Below are 22331 nucleotides of genomic sequence, written 5' to 3' on the forward strand. Positions count from 1 at the left end.
AGGTGGAAAGAAACCAACTTTAAATGCGTTCTTCAAGCAAGCTGACAGAGTGGTGGGGGCTTCAAGAGACATACAATAGGTGTGAAAGAACCACGTGTGTCTCCCGAGGCACAGTTCGGCCGCCCCATTCTTAAAAATAGCAAATCATTCCACAGGAGATCAGACTAATCTTCAGGCTCACTAGAAGTTATTGGAAGATCCTTTATTTTTGCTTAGTGGTGAAATAAAACCCTCTAATGCTTCTGAATGAATGTAAAGATCACATTAAAGTAAGGGCGATTAGATCCTTACCAATGGCCAAGTCTTTTTGGGGTGGGGGGTGGGGGGGGATGCCAGATTAACACATCTAGATGGCCAGTGACTGGGGGTCTATGGTGGAAGAGTCTGGTTGCTAAATTTTAGGATTGCCAGCCTCCAGGTGGGGCCTGGAGATCTCCCAGAATTACAAGTTATGTCCAAACTACAGATATCAGTTCCCCTGGAGAAAATGGCGGTTTTGGAGGGTGGGCTCTAGGGCATTGTTCCCTCCTCAGGCTCCGCCTCTAAATCTCCAACACAAAGAGTTGGAAATCCTAAATTGCTTCTCTCCTCTCCACCCCCATCATTAACAGAAGTGTGGCAGGCAAACACCCATCTGGTGGGCTCTGAATGTGTACTGAATACATCCCCCCTCCTTTCTGCTTCCTTGTTGGGGGACACTTTACCTGTTGAACTTCTGCTTGTCACAGCCGCTAAAGGCTCAAAAACTCCTGCGAGGGTGGAATCTCGGATCTGTTGGTTGGTTTCCAGGGCGGCTGCGCCTGTCCTCTGCTGCAAACCTAAATTGCTGCTGGGAATCCTAAATTGCTTCTCTTCTCTCCCCGCCACCCACCCATCCACCACGGTCATTAACAGAAGTGTGGCAGGCAAACGCCCATCTGGTGGGCTCTGAATGTGTATCACAGGGGTGGCCAACGGTAGCTCTCGAGATGTTTTTGCCTACAACTCCCAGCAGCTGCAGCCAACATGGCCAATGGCTTGGGCTGATGGGAGTTGTAGGCAGAAAACATCTGGAGAGCTACTGTTGGCCACCCCTGGTGGATCGAATACATCCCCCCTCCTTTCTGCTTCCTTGTTGGGGAACGCTTTACCTGTTGAACTTCTGCTTGTCACAGCCGCTAAAGGCCCAGGAACTTCTGCGAGGGTAGAGTCTCTGATCTGTTGGTTGGTTTCCAGGGCGGCTGCGCCTGTTCTCTGCTGCAAACCTAAATTGCTGCTGGGAATCCTAAATTGTTTCTCTTCTCTCTCTCTCCCCCCAGTCATTAACAGAAATGTGGCAGGCAAACACCCATCTGGTGGGCTCTGAATGTGTATCGAATACATCCCCCCTCCTTTCTGCTTCCTTGCTGGGGAACGCTTTACTTGTTGAACTTCTGCTTGTCACAGCCGCGAAAGGCCCGGGAACTCCTGCGAGGGTGGAATCTCTGATCTGCTGGTTGGTTTCCAGGGCGGCTGCGCCTGTCCTCTGCTGCCCCCTCGTGGCCGTAAATTTCCCTGCGCGCCCCCTTTTTTTCCCCCCACGCCTGGCCTCTCTCTCACTTCCTGCTTTGGGTGGAACAGGAAGGGGGTTGCCCGGTTGCAAGATCGGCTGTTTTGCTAGCTGGAAGGGGGACTTCGCCGCCTTAGCCTCGGATCGGTCGGACTGCAGCCGCTCAACATGCCGGTGAGGCCAAGGATCTGCATGCATTTGGGTTGGTCCGGGGGTGGGTGGGTGCGTTGCTGGTCGGAGAAAAAAGCAGGAAATGCGGTTAGAGATGCTGGGCCTGGAGGGAAGAGATGAAAGGAGCTGCCATTGATGGATTGATTTGTCTTTGCTTCCTTTCTGAGATCCATGCCGGCCAGCCCAGCCTCCCCCCGTGCTTTAAACTAAAGCCCATGTAAAACTAAAGCCCATCTATCGTCCTGCAGAATGATACACAGGTAGCATAGAAGGACACAAAATACGTAGAGGGTTGTGCACACGCCAGTTTCTCACCTCCTTAAAGACAGTCTTGCGGGGAAAGGGGAACTTCCTTATATGGCCATAGTTACACATAAGCAGCGTTGATACCAGACCTGGGACACAATCTGTCCTCCCCCCACCCCCTTCCAAACGTGGGTGGGTTTCTAGATGCAAGTGCCTCTGCGTAATCTTCCATAAGCTCGTTCAGATGCAGAGCACAGAAAAATAGGATGCTTTGTCAAATAATTTTTTTAAAGTAGCTGTTTCGAAGCAGCGTTTGAGATCTGTCGGGAAAGCCCTTCTGGAGGAGAGCAAAGGTTTCTCTGGTCCAGCATCTTATTTTCTCGCAAAAGTCATCTGGGTAGCTTGAGGAGACCCCAACCCGGGGCTTGAAGTCAAGAGCTGTCTTCTGCGGATCTCGCCTTTTGTGCCTGATCTTTAGGGGTGCGAGTGCCTCTGAACATGGAGGTTCCATTGAACCAGCACGACTAACAAGGAAAGGGAAGGTCCCCTTGCGCAAGCACCATTCGTTTCCGACTGTGGGGTGACATTGCTTTCACATTTTCACGGCAGACTTTTTACGGGGTGGTTTGCCATTGCCTTCCCCAGTCGATGGCAAACCACCCCGTAAAAAGTCTGCTGTGAAAACGTTGTGAAAGCAACGTCACCCCAGAGTCGGAAACGACTGCTGCTTGCATAGGGGACCTTTCTTTTCCTTTCCTGTACACTAGTAGCCATCCCTGCATCTTTTGGCAGAGAATTCCCTAAGTCGGTTCAACATTTCAACACCTCCTTTCCAGCGTTCCCTCTACGCCAGTTTGATGTAGTGGTTAAGTGTGCGGACTCTGATCTGGGAGAACCGGGTTTGATTCCCCACTCCTCCACTTGCACCTGCTGGGATGGCCTTGGGTCAGCCATAGCTCTGGCAGAGGTTGTCCTTGAAAGGGCAGCTGCTGTGAGAGGCTTCTCCAGCCCCGCTCACCTCACAGGGTGTCTGTTATGGAGAAGGAGGGTAAAGAAGATTGTGAGGGACGATGGCTCAGTGGTAGAGCATCTGCTTGGTAAGCAGAAGGTCCCAGGTTCAATCCCTGGCATCTCCAAAAAAGGGTCCAGGCAAATAAGTGTGAAAAACCTCAGCTTGAGACCCTGGAGAGCCGCTGCCAGTCTGAGTAGACAATACTGACTTTGATGGAGCAAGGGGGTCTGATTCAGTAGAAGGCAGCTTCATATGTCCATATGTGAGCCGCTCTGAGACTCTTCGGAGTGGAGGGCGGGATATAAATCCAATATCTTCATCTACCTCACAGGGTGTCTGTTGTGGGGGAGGAAGGGAAAGGAGATTGTGAGCCGCTCTGAGACTCTTTGGAGTGGAGGGCGGGATATAAATCCAATATCTTCATCTACCTCACAGGGTGTCTGTTGTGGGGGGGGGGGGGAGGAAGGGAAAGGAGATTGTGAGCCGCTCTGAGACTCTTCGGAGTGGAGGGCGGGATATAAATCCAATATCATCTTCTTCTTCTAAGCTGAGTTAGCGTGAGCCAGCTCACAGATTTTTAGCCTCCAGCTCACAAATTTTTGTCTTGGCTCAGGAAGGACGATCCCAGAGCACACTAATTTATGCAGCCGCTCGCCACTTTAATGCCAGGAGCTCACAACTTTAATGCCAATAGCTCACAACGTAGAATTTTTGCTCACAAGACTGCAGCTTAGAGGGAACATTGCTCCGATCTAAAAAAAAATCTTTGTTGGAGGTTATTCAAGGGCCACCCTAGTCCGGATAGGGGTCTGGGTCGTTTGCCCTTTGCTTCCTTGTAAGTCACCCCAGCCCCATTTCTTCTGCTAAAAGACGGGCTTATTATGCTGCTGGTGGGCGGGTCGGAATGTAGCTTGGCTCACTTGCCTGAGTGACCTAAATGCCTCTGCAGCTCCTTTAAGGGCCGCTTGCCTTGGACTCCCCAATGCAACGCTTTGTATGACTTGCTCGGTGGAGGTGGGCTTGATCCTGCCTAGAAGCAGGTGTGGGAGCCACGGGTCTCCCTCTCAGCTGGTCCGTGGCTGCACTTGAGGGAGGTGGCGCAGGACTCCCACACCCCTGGGCTACTGCATAGCCGCCACTATCCAGCTACACGCTTTTCTCTCTCCTTTCCTCTGAGAAGCTTGGTGTGGGGCGCATCGTTCATTTCCCCAGCTCATCCTCACGACACCCCTGGCCAGGTAGGTTGGGTGGAGAAGGTGTGTCTGGCTCAAGGTCATTCAGAGGGATTCCAGGCATGGAGGGGAGGGATTTGAACCCAAGTCCAACAGGTCCTGGTGTGACGTTGCAGCCGGTGCACAACACTGCCTCCTACAGCCCTTGCGGTGTCTTTCCCCTCTCATTCATCTTGTTGTAGTGTAGTGCTTAAGAGCACAGACTCTAACCTGGGAGAACCAGGTTTGATTCCCTCCTCCTCCTCCCCATGCAGCTGCTGGTGTGACCTTGGGCCAGTCACAGCTCCTGAAAGAGCAGCTCGCAAAAGAGCTCTCTCAATCCTACCTGCCTTACTGGGTATCTCTTGTAGGGAGAGGAGAGGAAAGGAGATTGTATGAGACGCTCAGTGAAGGGCGGGGTATAACTCCAGTCCCCTCCTCTTCCTCCTCTTTTCCTCCCTAGTCCTTCTTGTAGGCTGCCTCTTCTTGGCAAGAGAGATGGAAGCCTTAAGATGGTACCCAGACCGGCCTTGGCCCAGGGGCTGCAGCTGCCGATTCTTCCTTCTTGCCTTGCAGTCCTTGACTTTTTTTGACTGAGAACTGAGGGCCAGCGGAAGGGCAGCTTTGTCTCTCTCCCTCAGTGCGTTTGCAGGAGAACGGCAAAATGCATTAGCTGCTCCTCTTGATGTCATGGTCTTTTGGTTGCTGACAACCCTTCCTCTTTGGTGTAGTGGTTCAGTGCGCGCACTCTCGTCCGGGAGAACCGGGTTTGATTCCCCACTCCTCCACTTGCAGCTGCTGGAATGGCCTTTGGTCAACCGTAGCTCTGGCAGAGTTGTCCTTGAAAAGGCAGCATCTGTCAGAGCTCTCTCAGTCCCACCCACCTCACAGGCAACGTTCCCTCTAAGCTGCGGAGTCTTGTGAGCAAAAATTCTACTTTGTGAGCAGTGTTTCCCTCTACGCTGAGTTAGTGTGAGCTAGCGCATAGTTTTTTTTATCTTAGCTTAGGAAGGATGACCCCAGAGCACAATAAGTGATGCAGGAGCTCACAACTCTAATGCCAGTAGCCAGGGACCTTCTGCTTCCCAAGCAGATGCTCTACCACTAAGCCACCGTCGCTCCCCAAATTTTTGTCTTGGCTCAGGAAGGACGATCCCAGAGCACAATAATTTATGCAGAAGCTCACCACTTTAATGCCAGGAGCTCACAACTTTAATTCTATGTTTTGTAGAAAAATAGGTGGTGGAGCTCATCCAGGAATTGTTATGCAGCTGCACCTCCTATTCAGTGGACAAAGTAGGTGGGGAGGAGGAGGGGGAACCCTCAGAAAGGTTCAGGAGCTGAGCTCCTGTGAGCTCCTGCTGAATCTGAGGCCTGCCAGTAGCTCATGAAGTAGAATTCTTGCTCACAAGACTCCACAGCTTAGAGGGAGCTAGTTCACACTAACTCAGCTTAGAGGGAACATTATATGAACATATATGAAGCTGCCTTCTACTGAATCAACCTTTGGTCCATCAAAGTCAGTATTGTCTACTCAGACTGGCAGCGGCTCTCCAGGGTCTCAAGCTGAGGTTTTTCACACCTATTTGCCTGGACCCTTTTTTGGAGATGCCGGGGATTGAACCTGGGACCTTCTGCTTCCCAAGCAGATGCTCTACCACTGAGCCACCGTCCCTCCTTTATTGCTCACGGGGTGTTTGTTGTGGGGGAGGAAGATAAAGGAGATTGCGAGCCACTCTTAGCTGGAGATTAAGAGCGAAGGGTGGGATATAAATCCAGTACCTTCTTCTTCTCTGATGCAGGCCTATCACTCGACGCTGATGGATTCGGACACCAAACTGATCGGCAACATGGCCTTGCTACCCATTAGAAGTCAGTTCAAGGGTCCCGCGCCCAGAGAAAGTAAGTTTGGACAGCGCTCTGGAAAGAGACCTTCGCTGCGACTCTCGTCTGTGTTCTTTGCAGCCTTGAAATGTCTACAGTGAGGCGCGAGGGGGAGTCAGCTGCTTTCCACATGCAAAGTTCAGCGGCTGGCATCTCCTGGGAAAGGGCCTCTTGGAGCGAGGGTCAGGGGGAAAAAAAGTTTTCTGTGTGAAAATCCGGAGAGCCGCTGCCTGTCAAAGTTCTGCTCCAGATTTCGGCCCTGACCTGGATAGCCCAGGCAAGCCCCGATCGTGTCAAAACTCAGAAGCTAAACACGGCTGACTGTGGTTAGTACTTGGATGGGAGACTGCCTTTGAAATACCCAGTCAGGAGGTGCGGGCAGGCTCTATTCAGCCACCTCTCTGAATATCCTCCAGGCCCCCTGTAGGTCAATGTGACTTTCAGCTGCACGTGCGCACACCCCCCCCCCCCTCTAAAATATACAAAATTACAAAAAAATCCGGAGAGCCACTGCCTGTCAGAGTTCTGTTCTAGATTTGGGCCCTGACCTGGATAGCCCAGGCAAGCCTGATCATTTCAAAACTCAGAAGCTAAACACAGCTGACTGTGGTTAGTACTTGGATGGGAGACTGCCTTTGAAATACCCAAGCAGGAGGTGGGGGCAGGCTCTATTCAGCCACCTCTCTGAATATCCTCCAGGCCCCCTGTAGGTCAATGTGACTTCCAGCTGCGTGTGCGCACACACACACCCTCTAAAATATACAAAATTACAAAAAAAAAAAGTACTCCTCCAGATTTGAGAGAGGCTGTGGCTTAACAGCAGAGCTTGGGGAGGGACGGTGGCTCAGTGGTAGAGCATCTGCTTGGTAAGCAGAAGGTCCCAGGTTCAATCCCTGGCATCTCCAAAAAAAGGGTCCAAAAACCTCAGCTTGAGACCCTGGAGAGCCGCTGCCAGTCTGAGTAGACAATACTGACTTTGATGGACCCAGGCAGGGTCTGATTCAGTATAAGGCAGCTTCATATGTTCTGTTTGGCATGCAGAAAATCCCAGGTTCAATTCCCAGTGTCTCCAGCTGAGGATCAGGTAAGGCGTATCTCGGTGCTAAGTGCCCTCAGGTCATTTCCGATTGGTGGCAGCCCTATGAATTCACTCCCTCCAGCGTGTCCTCTCGTTTGCAGCGTTGCTCAGGTCTTGCAACCTGAGGGCCCTCGTGGCTTCCTCGACCGAGTCCATCCATTTCATGTTGGGGCTTGCCCTTTTTTCTGCTGCTTTCTGCTGTTTCTAGAATGAAACTGCTCCAGTTTGGCCAGAGATCCTGGAGGCTTTTGCCATCTTCTGAGCATGGAGCAGGGGTCAGTGGGGATGTGTGCATGTGTGTGGGGTGGTGGTATTTGTGAAGTTCCTGCATTGCACAAAGGATTGGACTAGATGCCTCCGGAGGCCCCTTCCAACTCTATGATTCTATAATGATTGTCTTCCCCAGTGACTCTTGTCTTCTCATAATGTGACCAAAGTACTATAGCCTGCATTTAGTCATTTAAGCTCCTAGGGAGAGTTCAGGCTTGGTATGATTTAGGACCCGCCGATTTGTCTTTTTTGAAGCTCCGTGCTGACCTTGATCGGGCAACGGGTGATAGGAAAGGCCTCCGCCCGAGACCCTGGAGAGCCATGGCCAGTCTGAATAGACGGTTCTGACTTTGATTTACCAGGGGTCCGATTCGGTATAAAGCGGCTTCGTGTGTCCACGTGACCGGCTCAGCCCAAATCAAAAGACGTCACCCCCTTCGCCCCCCATAACGTTGTTCTTCCTTTGCAAAGCACAAAGTCTCCCATATTTCCCCAGCTTCTTCCGGACAGGGCAGACACAATCTCATCTTGCAAGCGCTGAGCTCTCAACAACTTCAAAGCAACAAACCCTTTGAGAACATCTGAAACAGCACTGTAGATGTTGGTGTTTTCTCCCCTGTAAGAATCGGTATTGAGCCACTAGAACATAAGAGAAACCATGTTGGATCAGGCCAATGGCCCCTCCAGTCCAACACTCTGTATCAAACAGTGGCCAAAAATTTATATTCTTTATATAAAATTTATATTTATACTTCACCCAAAGGGTGATTAACATGTGGAATTCACTGCCACAGGAGGTGGTGGCGGCCACAAGCATAGCCACCTTCAAGAGGGGTTTAGATAAAAATATGGAGCAGAGGTCCATCAGTGGCTATTAGCCACAGTGTGTGTGTATGTATAACATTTTTTGCCACTGTGTGACACAGAGTGTTGGACTGGATGGGCCATTGGCCTGATCCAACATGGCTTCTCTTATGTTCATATATATATATATATATATACACACACACACACACACACACACACACACACTGTGGCTAATAGCCACTGATGGACCTCTGCTCCATATTTTTATCCAACCCCTTCTTGAAGCTGGCTATGCTTGTAGCCGCCACCACCTCCTGTGGCAGTGAATTCCACATGTTAATGAAGAAGGACTTCCTTTTATCCGTTCTAACCCGACTGCTCAGCAATTTCGTTGAGTGCCCATGTGTTCTTGTATTGTGAGAAAGGGAGAAAAGGACTTCTTTCTCTCCTTTCTCCATCCCATGCATAATCTTGTAAACCTCTATCATGTCACCCCGCAGTCGACGTTTCTCCAAACTAAAGAGCCCCAAGCGTTTTAACCTTTCTTCATAGGAAAAGTGTTCCATACTAGCAGTGAGACGTGCAAGGTTTGGTGAACAGGACTCCCCAGAAAAGGCAGATCTAAGCCAGTATGCATTTGTGGTGCCCAGTTTTGATTTTCTACCAAGGAACCTGAACTCATCTCCTGACCCACGGGGTCAAAGATCTGCATGAAGTCTTCAGCAGTGCCTTAGACTTTCTGAGATGACCAATGTATGTACTGGACATCTCTCCTTTCCTCCAAGACCTCTTTATGAATCTTCCTAGTGCTGTTAATCAATTTAAGATTCATTCAGTCCTGACCAATGTTTCCTCTAAGCCATGGAGTCTTGCGAGCAAAAATTCTACTTTGTGAGCTTCTGGCATTGAAGTGGTGAGCTGTTGCCTAAATTAGTGTGCTCTGGAGCCCTTTTTCCCGAGCTAAGACAAAAATGGGTGAGCCGGAGGCCAAAGATCTGTGCGCTAGCTCACATTAACTCGGCGTAGAGGGAACGCTGGTCCTGACGTGTTTATTGGGGTGCAAGTCTCCCAGAATTCAGCGGCAAATACTTCTGAGGAAACGTTCATGTGACCAAACTGTTCTTCCTTAAGGCACCTACCTTGGTGTGCAGGCAGCTTCATGTCTCTTAGGGGACCTGTTCCTTCCTTCCTTGAGTCTTCCAAGTAACATTTTCCCTCTCCCTTTCGGCAGCCAAAGACACAGACATTATCGATGAAGCCATCTACTACTTCAAAGCAAATGTCTTCTTTAAAAATTACGAAATCAAGGTAAGGACTTCAGCTGTTTGGTGTAGTGGTTAAGTGTGCGGACTCTTATCTGGGAGAACCGGGTTTGATTCCCCACTCCTCCACTTGCACCTGCTGGAATGGCCTTGGGTCAGCCAGAGCTCTGGCAGAGGTTGTCCTTGAAAGGGCAGCTGCTGTGAGAGCCCTCTCCAGCCCCACCCACCTCACAGGGTGTCTGTTGTGGGGGAGGAAGGTAAAGGAGATTGTGAGCTGCTCTGAGACTCTTCGGAGTGGAGGGCGGGATATAAATCCAATATCTTCATCTACCTCACAGGGTGTCTGTTGTGGGGGAGGAAGGGAAAGGAGATTGTGAGCCGCTCTGAGACTCTTCGGAGTGGAGGGCGGGATATAAATCCAATATCTTCTTCTTCTTCTTCTGTAAGACGTTCGCTAGGCCAGTATGGCGTTAGGTTGATTCCAGGAGGATGGTGGCAGCAGCAGCTTAGTTTGGTGTAGAGCCAGTTTGGTGTGGTGGTGAAGTGCGTGGACTCTTACCTGGAAGAACCGGGTTTGATTCCCCACCTCCAGTTGCAGCTGCTGGAATGGCCTTGGGTCAGTTGTAGCTCTCATAGGAGTTGTCCTTGAAAGGGCAGCTTCTGGGAGAGCTCTCTTGGCCTCACCCACCTCACAGGGTGTCTGTTGTGGGGGAGGAAGATAACGGAGATTGTGAGCCACTCTGAGACTCTGATTCAGAGAGAAGGGCAGGATATAAATCTGTGGTCTTCTTCTAAAAATTGCTGATATAAGTACAATGAAAATACGGGTGGTGCATTGCGAATTAAAAGGGACTGCTTCTCCCCCATCAAGGGCAGGTTCGTGCCTAATTCCCACCCTTTTATCTGTTTCTCAGCTATTGTGAATTCCTAACCTGGGATTCTCCTTTGCAGCTGGGGGTAGGTTGGGGGTGGAATTTCCAGGGAAAGAGAGATAAAGTCGGATCGTGAGCTGAAGGTGGCTGTGTTGGTTTTGCTTCCTGTTTATTTATTGTTTTACTTTCTAGAATGAAGCTGACCGAACTTTGATCTACATCACCCTCTACATCTCCGAATGCTTGAAAAAGCTGCAAAAGGTAACCGAGCAGAGTTGCAAACTCAGCTGCATAAAACAAAACAAAAAAGAGGTAGAAATGTGTTCTCCATCCGTACCTAACAGAGCTCCTATTAAACAGGAGACAGAGATCTTGGAAAAAATATATGGGCTAAACTCAGTCGCTTGAGAGAGACACTGGAAAAGTTGCAGAAAAGGACAACTAAAATGGTTAAGGGGGTGGAACACTTTCCCTATGAAGAAAAGTTAAAGAGGTCAGGGCTCTTTAGCATGGAGAAACAATGACCGAGGGTTGACATGTTAGAGATTTACAAAATTATGCACGGGATAAAGATACAAAAAGAAGTACTTTACTCCCTTTCTCACAATACAAGAACTCATGAGCACTCAATGAAATTGATGAGCAGTAAGCTTAGAACAGATGAAAGGAAGTCCTTCTTCACCCAAAGAGTAATTAACATTTGGAATTCACTGCCATAGAAAGTGGCGGCAGCTACAAGCACAGACAGCTTCAAGAGGGGATTGGATAAACATATGGAGCAGAGCTCCATGAGCGGCTATTAGCCACAAGATATAGACGAAACACTCTGTCTGGGGCAGTGATGCTCTGTATTCTTGGTAGTTGGGGAGGCAAGAGTGAGAGGGCTGGAGTTCTGGCCCCACTGGTGGACCTCCTGATGGCACCTGGTTTTTTGGCCACTGTGTGACACAAGAGTGTAGGACCGGTTGGGCCATTGGCCTGATCCAGCATGGCTTCTCTTATGTTCTTATAGCCAGCTTCAAGAGGGTACTGGATAAACATATGGAGCTGAGGTCCATCAGTGTCTATCAGTCACGCTCTGTCTGGGGCAGTGATGCTCTGTCTTCGTGGTGCTCGGCAGGCCACAGGGGAAGGGCTTTTGGAGTTCTGGCCCCACTGATGGACCTCCTGATGGTAGCTGGGTTTTGGCCACTGTGTGACACAAGAGTGTTGGACTGGGTGGGCCCCTGGCTGTTCCAACATGGCTCCTCTTATGTTCTTAAGGGTGCATGCTTCTGCTCGCATCTCTTTTTTTCCCTGAAGGGAGGGTATCACTCTTGCCTGTGCTTCCTTCATTTCCAGTGTAACTCCAAAGGCCAAGGGGAGAAAGAAATGTACACCCTCGGAATCACAAACTTCCCCATCCCTGGAGAGCCGGGATTCCCACTCAACGCTCTCTACGCCAGGCCCAGCAACAAGCAGGAAGACGGTGAGGAGTGTTCTCAGCAGATCCGTCGGCTTCGATCGACACGCGGGGGCCAAATTGCAATCCTGCACGTGCTTTCCTGGAAGCAAGTCCCACTGGAGTCAGGGGGCTTTACTTCTGAGTAAACACAGTTGTATAATAAGCCCAAGACCCCCAGGACCAATGTTCCCTCTAAGCTGTAAAGTCTTGTGAGCAAAAATGATGCTTTGTGAGCGACTGGCATTCAAGTGGTGAGCTACTGCATCAATTAGTTTGCTCTGGGGCCATTTTTCCTGAGCTGAGACAAAAATGTGTGAGCTGGAGGCTAAAAAATTGTGTGCTAGCTCATGGAGAGCCAGTTTGGTGTAGTGGTTAAGTGTGCGGACTCTTATCTGGGAGAACCGGGTTTGATTCCCCACTCCTCCACTTGCACCTGCTGGAATGGCCTTGGGTCAGCCATAGCTCTGGCAGAGGTTGTCCTTGAAAGGGCAGCTGCTGGGAGAGCCCTCTCCAGCCCCACCCACCTCACAGGGTGTCTGTTGTGGGGGAGGAAGGGAAAGGAGATTGTGAGCCGCTCTGAGACTCTTCCGAATGGAGGGCGGGATATAAATCCAATATCTTCATCTACCTCACAGGGTGTCTGTTGTGGGGGAGGAAGGGAAAGGAGATTGTGAGCCCCTCTGAGACGCTTCGGAGTGGAGGGCGGGATATAAATCCAATATCTTCATCTACCTCACAGGGTGTCTGTTGTGGGGAAGGAAGGGAAAGGAGATTGTAGGCCGCTCTGAGACTCTTCGGAGTGGAGGGCGGGATATAAATCCAATATCTTCATCTGCCTCACAGGGTGTCTGTTGTGGGGAAGGAAGGGAAAGGAGATTGTAGGCCGCTCTGAGACTCTTCGGAGTGGAGGGCGGGATATAAATCCAATATCTTCATCTACCTCACAGGGTGTCTGTTGTGGGGAAGGAAGGGAAAGGAGATTGTAGGCCGCTCTGAGACTCTTCGGAGTGGAGGGCGGGATATAAATCCAATATCTTCATCTGCCTCACAGGGTGTCTGTTGTGGGGAAGGAAGGGAAAGGAGATTGTAGGCCGCTCTGAGACTCTTCGGAGTGGAGGGCGGGATATAAATCCAATATCTTCATCTACCTCACAGGGTGTCTGTTGTGGGGAAGGAAGGGAAAGGAGATTGTAGGCCGCTCTGAGACTCTTCGGAGTGGAGGGCGGGATATAAATCCAATATCTTCATCTGCCTCACAGGGTGTCTGTTGTGGGGGAGGAAGGGAAAGGAGATTGTGAGCTGCTCTGAGACTCTTCGGGGTGGAGGGCGGGATATAAATCCAATATCTTCATCTACCTCACAGGGTGTCTGTTGTGGGGGAGGAAGGTAAAGGAGATTGTGAGCCCCTCTGAGACGCTTCGGAGTGGAGGGCGGGATATAAATCCAATATCTTCATCTACCTCACAGGGTGTCTGTTGTGGGGAAGGAAGGGAAAGGAGATTGTAGGCCGCTCTGAGACTCTTCGGAGTGGAGGGCGGGATATAAATCCAATATCTTCATCTGCCTCACAGGGTGTCTGTTGTGGGGAAGGAAGGGAAAGGAGATTGTAGGCCGCTCTGAGACTCTTCGGAGTGGAGGGCGGGATATAAATCCAATATCTTCATCTACCTCACAGGGTGTCTGTTGTGGGGAAGGAAGGGAAAGGAGATTGTAGGCCGCTCTGAGACTCTTCGGAGTGGAGGGCGGGATATAAATCCAATATCTTCATCTGCCTCACAGGGTGTCTGTTGTGGGGAAGGAAGGGAAAGGAGATTGTAGGCCGCTCTGAGACTCTTCGGAGTGGAGGGCGGGATATAAATCCAATATCTTCATCTACCTCACAGGGTGTCTGTTGTGGGGAAGGAAGGGAAAGGAGATTGTAGGCCGCTCTGAGACTCTTCGGAGTGGAGGGCGGGATATAAATCCAATATCTTCATCTGCCTCACAGGGTGTCTGTTGTGGGGGAGGAAGGGAAAGGAGATTGTGAGCTGCTCTGAGACTCTTCGGGGTGGAGGGCGGGATATAAATCCAATATCTTCATCTACCTCACAGGGTGTCTGTTGTGGGGGAGGAAGGTAAAGGAGATTGTGAGCCGCTCTGAGACTCTTCGGAGTGGAGGGCGGGATATAAATCCAATATCTAAATGCTAACTCAGCTTAGAGGGAACACTGCTCAAGAAGACCCCATGTGTTTGCTTTACAGTCAGCCATTAGGCTGTGCGTTCAATCCGATAAGGCTGCCTTTGAAAAATCTTTGTAAGATTCCTCATGTTCAGAATACAGGGTGTTAACTGTCGTCTGCTATAATAAGCATACGGTATAATACAGTATAATAAGCATAGAGCCCCGTGGCTCAGAGCGCTAAAGCTGCAGTACTGCAGTCCTAAACTCTGCTCACACGACCTGAGCTCGAACCCGGTGGAAGCTGAGTTCAGGTAGCTGGCTCAAGGTTGACTCAGCCTTCCATCCTTCCGAGGTCGGTAAAACGAGGACCCAGCTTGCTGGGGGGAAAGTGTAGAGGACTGGGGAAGGCAATGGCAAACCACCCCGTTAAAAAGTCTGCCATGAAAACGTTGTGATGCGACGTCACCCCAGAGTCAGAAACAACTGGTGCTTGCACGGGGGACCTTTCCTTTCCTTGCTGGGGGAAAAGTGTAGAGGACTGAGGAAGGCAATGGCAAACCACCCTGTAAAAAGTCTGCCATGAAAACATTGTGAAAGCAACATCACCCCAGAGTCGGAAACGACTGGTGCTTGCGCAGGGGACCTTTCCTTTCCTTGCTGGGGGGAAAGTGTAGAGGACTGGGGAAGGCAATGGTGAACCACCCTGTAAAAAGTCTGCTGTGAAAGCAACGTCACCCCAGAGTTGGAAACGACTGGTGCTTGCACAGGGGACTACCTTGTCCTTTTTTCTAAAAAAAACATTTTAATGGGGGTCACTCTGCATTTCATTATGTTATGCATGGAGCATAGAGAGTTGGCAAACAGAACCTTTCTCCTCCTCCTCCTGAGAGACTAGAACTCGAGGACGTCTAATGACACTGATGAGCAGTAGGTTCAGGATGGACAAAAGGGAATACTGCTTTATACAAAGAGTGATTCAAATGCAGAATTCGCTGCCGGAGGATGCGGGGATCGCCACAGGAACAAACAGCTTTAAAAGGGGATTACATAGAATCATGGGAGAATAAGTCTATCAGTAGCTACTAGTCATGGTGAGTAAATGGGGAACCTCCACGTTCAGAGGCACCGATCCTCTGGAGCCTAGAGCCAGGAGGCAACCTCAGGGGAAGGCCTCAGCGACTGTGCCTTGTTGGCTGCTGCGTGCGACAGGATGCTGGACTAGATGGACCTTCACTGATCTGATCCAGCAGTGCTCTTTAATATTGCTTCTGCCTCTATACCTTGTTGATGGCCCTGCAGAGGAACTGGTTGGCCACTGTGTGAGACAGGATGCTGCACTAGATGGACTGTTGGTCTAATCCAGGAGGGCTCTTCTTTTGCTCTTACGATGTAACAGAGGTTGCCAATCTTTCAGTCACATTTTTGGCTCTCCTGAAATGTACCTTTTGTTGCTCTTTTGGAACAACCCTGGGGAGGGAGGAAAAGATCCAGAGCTTCCTTTGCCCAGTTCCCTCGATCACATGGGAGAAATACAAAATAAGAGCATAAGAGAAGCCATGTTGGATCAGGCCAATGGCCCATCCAGTCCAACACTCTGTGTCACATAAGAACATAAGAGAAGCCATGTTGGGTCAGGTCAATGGCCCATCCAGTCCAACACTCTGTGTCACATAAGAACATAAGAGAAGCCATGCTGGATCAGGCCAATGGCCCATCCAGTCCAACACTCTGTGTCACATAAGAACATCAGAGAAGCCATGTTGGATCAGGCCAATGGCCCATCCAGTCCAACACTATGTGTCACATAAGAACATAAGAGAAGCCATGCTGGATCAGGCCAATGGCCCATCCAGTCCAACACTCTGTGTCACATAAGAACATAAGAGAAGCCATGTTGGATCAGGCCAGTGGCCCATCCAGTCCAACACTCTGTGTCATATAAGAACATAAGAGAAGCCATGCTGGATCAGGCCAATGGCCCATCCAGTCCAACACTCTGTGTCACATAAGAACATAAGAGAAGCCATGTTGGATCAGGCCAATGGCCCCTCCAGTCCAACACTCTGTGTCACACAGTGGCCAAAAACCCCAAGTGCCATCAAGAGGTCCACCAGTGGGACTAGAAGCCCTCCCACTGTGCCGCCCCCCCCAAAGCACCAGAATACAGAGCATCATCACTGCCCCAGACAGAGAGTCCCAACAAAAAGCTGTGGCTAATTGTGTTTGTCTGTGTCCTTTATAAAGTTTATATCTCCGCTACTTGGCGTTACAGTTTATGACTCTCATGGCCCGGCCCCCCAAAGTCCCATTTACGTCAGATCCGGCCCCCATAACAAATGAGTTCGACAGCCCTGTTCTAGGGCGACTTGCACTTATAGCTGTAGGCTGGCTTAGGAAAGCATGCCACAGTGACGAACCGAGAGAGCAGGAAAAACAACTTCCCAGAGCCCCCACAACACAGGATGGAATGTAAAGCAGTCTCTTCTGCAGGGCAAGCTAGGGTGGCCACCCTCAGCCTTACGCTTTGGTGTGTGTGTGTGGGGGGTGCCCTTTAACATTTCAGCGGCATGTAGCCATAATAAACATATATAACACGGGATTTGTCCCCTTGAGGCTGCTCTGACTGAACGAAAGCTCGAATGTGATATGGTCACACTGAGAGCCAGTTTGGTGTAGTGGTGAAGTGTGCGGACTCTTATCTGGGAGAACCGGGTTTGATTCCCCACTCCTCCACTTGTACCTGCTAGCATGGCCTTGGGTCAGCCAGAGCTCTGGCAGAGGTTGTCCTTGAAAGGGCAGCTGCTGGGAGAGCTCTCTCAGCCCCACTTACCTCACAGAGTGTCTCTCCTGAGAGTCAGTTTGGTGTAGTGGTTAAGTGTGCGGACTCTTATCTGGGAGAACCGGGTTTGATTCTCCACTCCTCCACTTACAGCTGCTGGAATGGCCTTGGGTCAGCCATAGCTCTCTTATCTGGGAGAACCGGGTTTGGTTCCCCCACTCCTCCACTTGAAGCTGCTGGAATGGCCTTGGGTCAGCCATAGCTCTCTTATCTGGGAGAACCGGGTTTGATTCTCCACTCCTCCACTTGCGGCTGCTGGAATGGCCTTGGGTCAGCCATAGCTCTGGCAGAGATTGTCCTTGAAAGGGCAGCTTCTGGGAGAGCTCTCTCAGCCCCACCCACCTCACAGGGTGTCTGTCGCCTGAGAGCCATTTTGGTGTAGTGGTTAAGTGTGCGGACTCTTATCTGGGAGAACCGGGTTTGATTCCGCACTCCTCCACTTGCAGCTGCTGGAATGGCCTTGGATCAGCCATAGCTCTCACAGGGTTGTCCTTGAAAAGGCAGCTTCTGAGAGAGCCTCTCAGCCCCAACCACCTCACAGGGTGTCTGTTGTGGGGGGAGAAGATAAAGGAGATTGTGAGCCGCTCTGAGGCTCTTGAGTGGAGAGCAGAATATAAATCCAATGTCGTCATCGTTGGTCTTAGCTGGGCATGTTTCTCTCTGTTTTCAGAGGTGATGAGGGCTTATCTGCAGCAACTGAGGCAAGAAACTGGGCTGAGGCTTTGCGAAAAGGTCTTTGATCCCCAGAGCGACAAGCCTAGCAAGGTAAGATGCCCTCCGCCGTGTTTTGGTCCTGTTCAAGGCTGCTGAGTGAACGGCAGTGCCATGCCTCCTCTCTTTTGTTAAAAGTAAGGAACTGCAGAGTTTGTCAGATGACAGGATCAGGGTTATCAATCTCCAGTTGGGGCAGGGGATCCTGTGATTTGGAGGCCCTCTCCCCACCTCAGGATCATCAGAAAGTGTGTGTGGGGGGGAAATGTCTGCTGGGCTCTCCATTATTCCCTATGGAGACTGATTTCCATAGGGTATAACAGATAATTGATCCACGGGTATCTGGGGTTTGGGGGGAGGGCTGTTTTTTTGAGGTAGAAGCCTCTATCCTTCATTATTTCCTATGGAAGGAAGGCATTTAAAAAGGTGTGCGGTCCCTTTAAATGTGATGGCCAGAACTCCCTTTGGAGTTCAATTATGCTTGTCGCACCCTGTCTCCTGGCTCCACCCCCAATGTCTCCTGGCTCCACCCCCCAATGTCTCCTGGCTCCACCCCCAATGTCTCCTGGCTCCACCCCCAAAGACCTCAGATATTTCTTGAATTGGACCCGGCAACCCTAGACAGGATACCGGTGAAGCCCCCTGAGGGCGCAGCTGTTGAACTTAGCAGCCTAGCACTGTGTATCTTAGTGGTTGAATAGGAATATGGGTGGTTCTTTCATTACAGAAAAATGGTCTTCCATTTTGTGTATGTCTTCTGTTCGTCCCATGTGTGGACACTTATTGCAGTGAACCCTGAGCCAATGGGGTAAGGTAGGGTATATGGCAAAGTAAATATTTGCACTTTCCACTTTATCAGAGCATGTTTTGTCCCTCTTTTTAACAACAAAAAAAATTATTTGGGCAGCAGTAGAGTTTATGGAAGACATAAGACTGTCTTTTAAGACGGAAGCTGGGTCTAGCTCTCCCACAATCCTTTGCAACGTCAGCAAACCTCCCCACAGGGCACTACACTGAATTGGTGGAACAGGAGCAGAGAAACTTCTAGCATGCTGAGGAGCGGGGCTTTTTTTGAGCGGGAATGCAGTTCCGGCGGGCTTGGCGTCAGGGGGTGTGGCCTAACATGTCGATGAATTCCTGCTGGGCTTTTTCTACAAACCCCCCCCCCCCCCTATATCAGGGGTGGCCAACGGTAGCTCTCCAGATGTTTTCTTGCCTACAGCTCCCATCAGCCCCAGCCATTGGCCATGCTGACTGGGGCTGATGGGAGCTGTAGGCAAAAAACAGTCTGGAGAGCTACCGTTGCCCACCCCTGCCCTGTGTGAAATGATGGTGACACCAGGGTGTGTGGCCTAATATGCAAATTAGTTCCTGCTGGGCTTTCTTTCCCCCCCCCTTCCAAAAAAGCCCTGCTGAGGAGCATGTCGTGATTTAAATAGGGATGCCAGCCTCCAGGTGGGACCCAGGGATGCTCCTCAGAACGACAGAGATCAGTTCCCCTGGAAAAAAGAGGCTTTGGAGGCTGGGCTCTATTTCATTGGATGCCACTGAGGTCCCCGTCCTCCCCGGGCTCCATCCCCAAACCTCCAGGAATTTCCCAGTTTGGATCTGGTATCCCTGCCCCCCACCCCCCATCGACCACCCGTGGTCAGGGGAAACCGACAACCCTAAGTGAATTTCATTAGGCATTTGGGGTGGGGGGGGAGAATTTTAAAAAGAGATGCCATTTTTAGTGGTAGTGTCATGTCTCCCATAATGTCTAGTTCAGGGGTGGCCAAACTTACTTAAGAGAGCCAGTTTGGTGTCGTGGTGAAGTGCGTGGACTCTTATTCCCTACTCCTCGACTTGCAGCAGCTGGAATGGCCTTGGGTCAGCCATAGCTCTCGCAGGAGTTTTCCTTGGAAGGGCAGCTGCTGTAAAAGAGCTATCTCAGCCCCACCCACCTCACAGGGTGTCTGTCTCCTGAGAGCCAGTTTGGTGTCGTGTTTAAGTGTGCGGACTCTTATCTGGGAGAACCGGGTTTGATTCCCCACTTCTCTGCTTGCAGCTGCTGGGATGTCTTTGGGTCAGCCATAGCTCTGGCAGAGGTTGTCCTTGAAAGGGCAGCTTCTGGGAGAGCCCTCTCAGCCCCACCCACCTCACAGGGTGTCTGTTGCTGGGGGGAAAGATTGTAAGCTGCTCTGACTCTCTAATTCAGGGTGAAGGGCGGGATATAAATCTGCAATTCTTCTTCTAGTGTAGAAAATCAGTTTGGGGACAGGACTGGGGAAAGGAGATAAAGGAGGTTGTAAGCCACTCTGAGTCTCTGATTCAGGGAGAAGGACAGGGTATAAATCTGCAATTCTTCTTCTTATCTGGGAGAACTGGGTTTGATTCCCCACTCCTCTATTTGCACCTGCTGGAATGGCCTTGGGTCTGCCATAACTCTGGCAGAGGTTGTCCTTGAATGGGCAGCTGCTGTGAGAGCCCTCTCAGCCCCACCCACCTCACAGGGTGTCTGTTGTGGGGGAAGGAGCTAAAGGAGATTGTGAGCCGCTTTGAGTCTCTGATTCAGAGAGAAGGGCGGGGGTATAAATCTGCAATTCTTCTTGTTAACATAAGAGCCACATAGAATAAAGAAGATGAAGAAGAAGACTGCAGATTTATACCCCACCCTTCTCTCTGAATCAGAGACTCAGAGTGGCTTACAATCTCCTATGTCTTCTCCCCCCACAACAGACACCCTGTGAGGTGGGCGGAGCTGAGAGGGCTCTCACAGCAGCTGCCCTTTCAAGGACAACTTCTGCAAAAGCTATGGCTGACCCAAGGCCATTCCAGCAGCTGCAAGTGGAAGAGTGGGGAATCAAACCCGGTTCTCCCAGATAAGAGCCCGCACACTTAACCACTACACCAAACCACTACACCAAATGTCAGATGTCTGAGAGCCGGAGGGAGGGAGGGAAGGAAGGAAGGAAGGAAGATGGAGGAGGGAGAGGTGGAAAGAAAGCAACTTTGACTTGAAATGTCTTCTCCAAGCCACCGGCCAACAGGGCAGTGGGGGCTTTGAGAGCCACATAATATGTGTGAAAGAAGAAGACGACATTGGATTTTTATTCCGCCCTCCACTCAAGAGTCTCAGAGCGGCTCACAATCTCCTTTCCCTTCCTCCCCCACAACAGACACCCTGTGAGGTGGGTAGGGCTGAGAGGGCTCTCACAGCAGCTGCCCTTTCAAGGACAACCTCTGCCAGAGCTCTGGCTGACCCAAGGCCATGCCAGCAGGTGCAAGTGGAGGAGTGGGGAATCAAACCCAGTTCTCCCAGATAAGAGTCCGCACACTTAACCACTACATCAGCTGGCTCTCTTCTCAAATGTGGCTCCTGGGCCACAGTTTGGCCACCCCTGGTCTAGTTACAAGGCAAAATTAAAACATTTAACTCTTTCTTCCTGTATTCCTTTTTAAAATCTCTCTCTCTTTTTTCCCCCCCTCCCTGCAGTGGTGGATCTGTTTTGTGAAGAGGCAGTTCATGAACAAGAGCCTGTCAGGCCCTGGGCAGTGAAGAGGAGGCCGAGGAGCCATTTTGTTGAAGCACTTTGCTGCCAGTCGTACCCAACTCTGCCTCTGTTTTAATATACGTTTTCTACTGAGAGAGAAGACGACACGCTTCTGCAGGGGGGTGGGGGGAAGCTACCGACAGCATGAAACGTGGAACCAAAATCATGTGCAAGACCTCTTGTTGAGCCGGAGCTTAATGACGGATGACAATAATAATAAAAAACTGGTTTCTAACGATTTTTTCCATCTTTCTTTACCTTTGTCAGCTGCAGGTGTGTCTTCAACCCACTGTTTGGAGGTGCCTGGTGGCCATATTTGAACAGTGATTTTTTTTTTTCCAGACTGTGTTCTGGGGAGAGATCAATAATAAAAGATTATCTTCTCTGAATTATGCTTCTTACAGGCTACCAGTCTTTCTTTGCCATTCAATTTCCATGTTACCCCCAGTGAATTGACTTTATGCCTAAGCATAGGTCCCTGGATCTTCTGCAAACTATTGGACAGGGTTGTCAAACATGTGTCTTGAGAGCTGAATCAGGCCCTCGGAGGGCTCCAATCAGGCCCCCGAGCAACTGGCTGTTGTCTGCTTCCTTCTCCCTCTCTCTTGCTTCCTTCTGCATCACAGCTGGCTTTGCGAGGCTTGCTCAATCGCACAGGAGCTACAGAGCAAAGCCTCTGTTTTCTTCATTGGCTGAGGCTCCTCCTTTGGGGTGAAAGGGGGGGAATAGCTTGCTTTGCCAGGCTCTCTCAATCGCGCAGCAGAGCTACTGAGCCAAGCCTCTCTTCCATTGGCTGAGGCTCCTCCCCCTCCTGATCCCTTGAGGAAAGAAGGAAAGAACCAGAGCTTGCTTTGCCCAGCTCCCTGGATCCCACAGGAGAAATACAAAGAAAGCACCTTTAAGACCAATGAGTGCTAATGTTTTATTATATATATATTTTTAAATCTTTAATGGTGTTTGTATGTGTCCTTTATAAAGTCTATCTCTCGGCTACCTAATCTTAAATAGGTTCACACATGGCCCGGCCCAGCATGGCTTGGCCCAACAAGATCATATTGATGTCAGATTTGGTCCTCATAACAAATGAGTTTGACACCCCTGCTCTAGGTGTTCCCAGGGTAGTCTTAGTGATTTGGAGGCCTTGGGCAAAAGTCCAGCATGGACTATCACCCACACACCCCACTGGAGCCAAGCAAAGAGTGATCCTCTCATGCCATGCCAGGTGGGTGGGACTTGCTGCTGGAAGCCATAGGCCCGATTCCCAGATGGGACAGGTGCAACCATTCGCAGGAAATATCCCT

The 22331-nt window shown here is 50.4% G+C and overlaps 1 protein-coding gene across 2 annotated transcripts; it reads left to right on the top strand.

Moving 5' to 3' along the window:
- The first annotated feature begins 1553 nt into the window (after nucleotides 1-1553).
- Nucleotides 1554-21268, top strand: ARPC3 (actin related protein 2/3 complex subunit 3). Of its 2 annotated transcripts, XM_060249434.1 has the most exons (7): nucleotides 1554-1702; nucleotides 5971-6070; nucleotides 9439-9515; nucleotides 10534-10602; nucleotides 11683-11809; nucleotides 17457-17551; nucleotides 20973-21268. In XM_060249434.1, exons 1-7 carry the CDS (start codon nucleotides 1697-1699, stop codon nucleotides 21033-21035), a joined length of 537 nt encoding a protein of 178 aa, XP_060105417.1. In that variant the 5' UTR covers nucleotides 1554-1696; the 3' UTR covers nucleotides 21036-21268. The 2 variants fall into 2 exon arrangements, with proteins under 2 accessions (XP_060105417.1, XP_060105419.1); XM_060249436.1 differs by lacking the exon at nucleotides 1554-1702 and having other exon boundaries at nucleotides 5965-6070.
- Nucleotides 21269-22331: the final 1063 nt, after the last annotated feature.

This window comes from Heteronotia binoei, chromosome 11, assembly GCF_032191835.1.
Source record: "Heteronotia binoei isolate CCM8104 ecotype False Entrance Well chromosome 11, APGP_CSIRO_Hbin_v1, whole genome shotgun sequence".
NCBI lineage: Eukaryota > Metazoa > Chordata > Lepidosauria > Squamata > Gekkonidae > Heteronotia > Heteronotia binoei.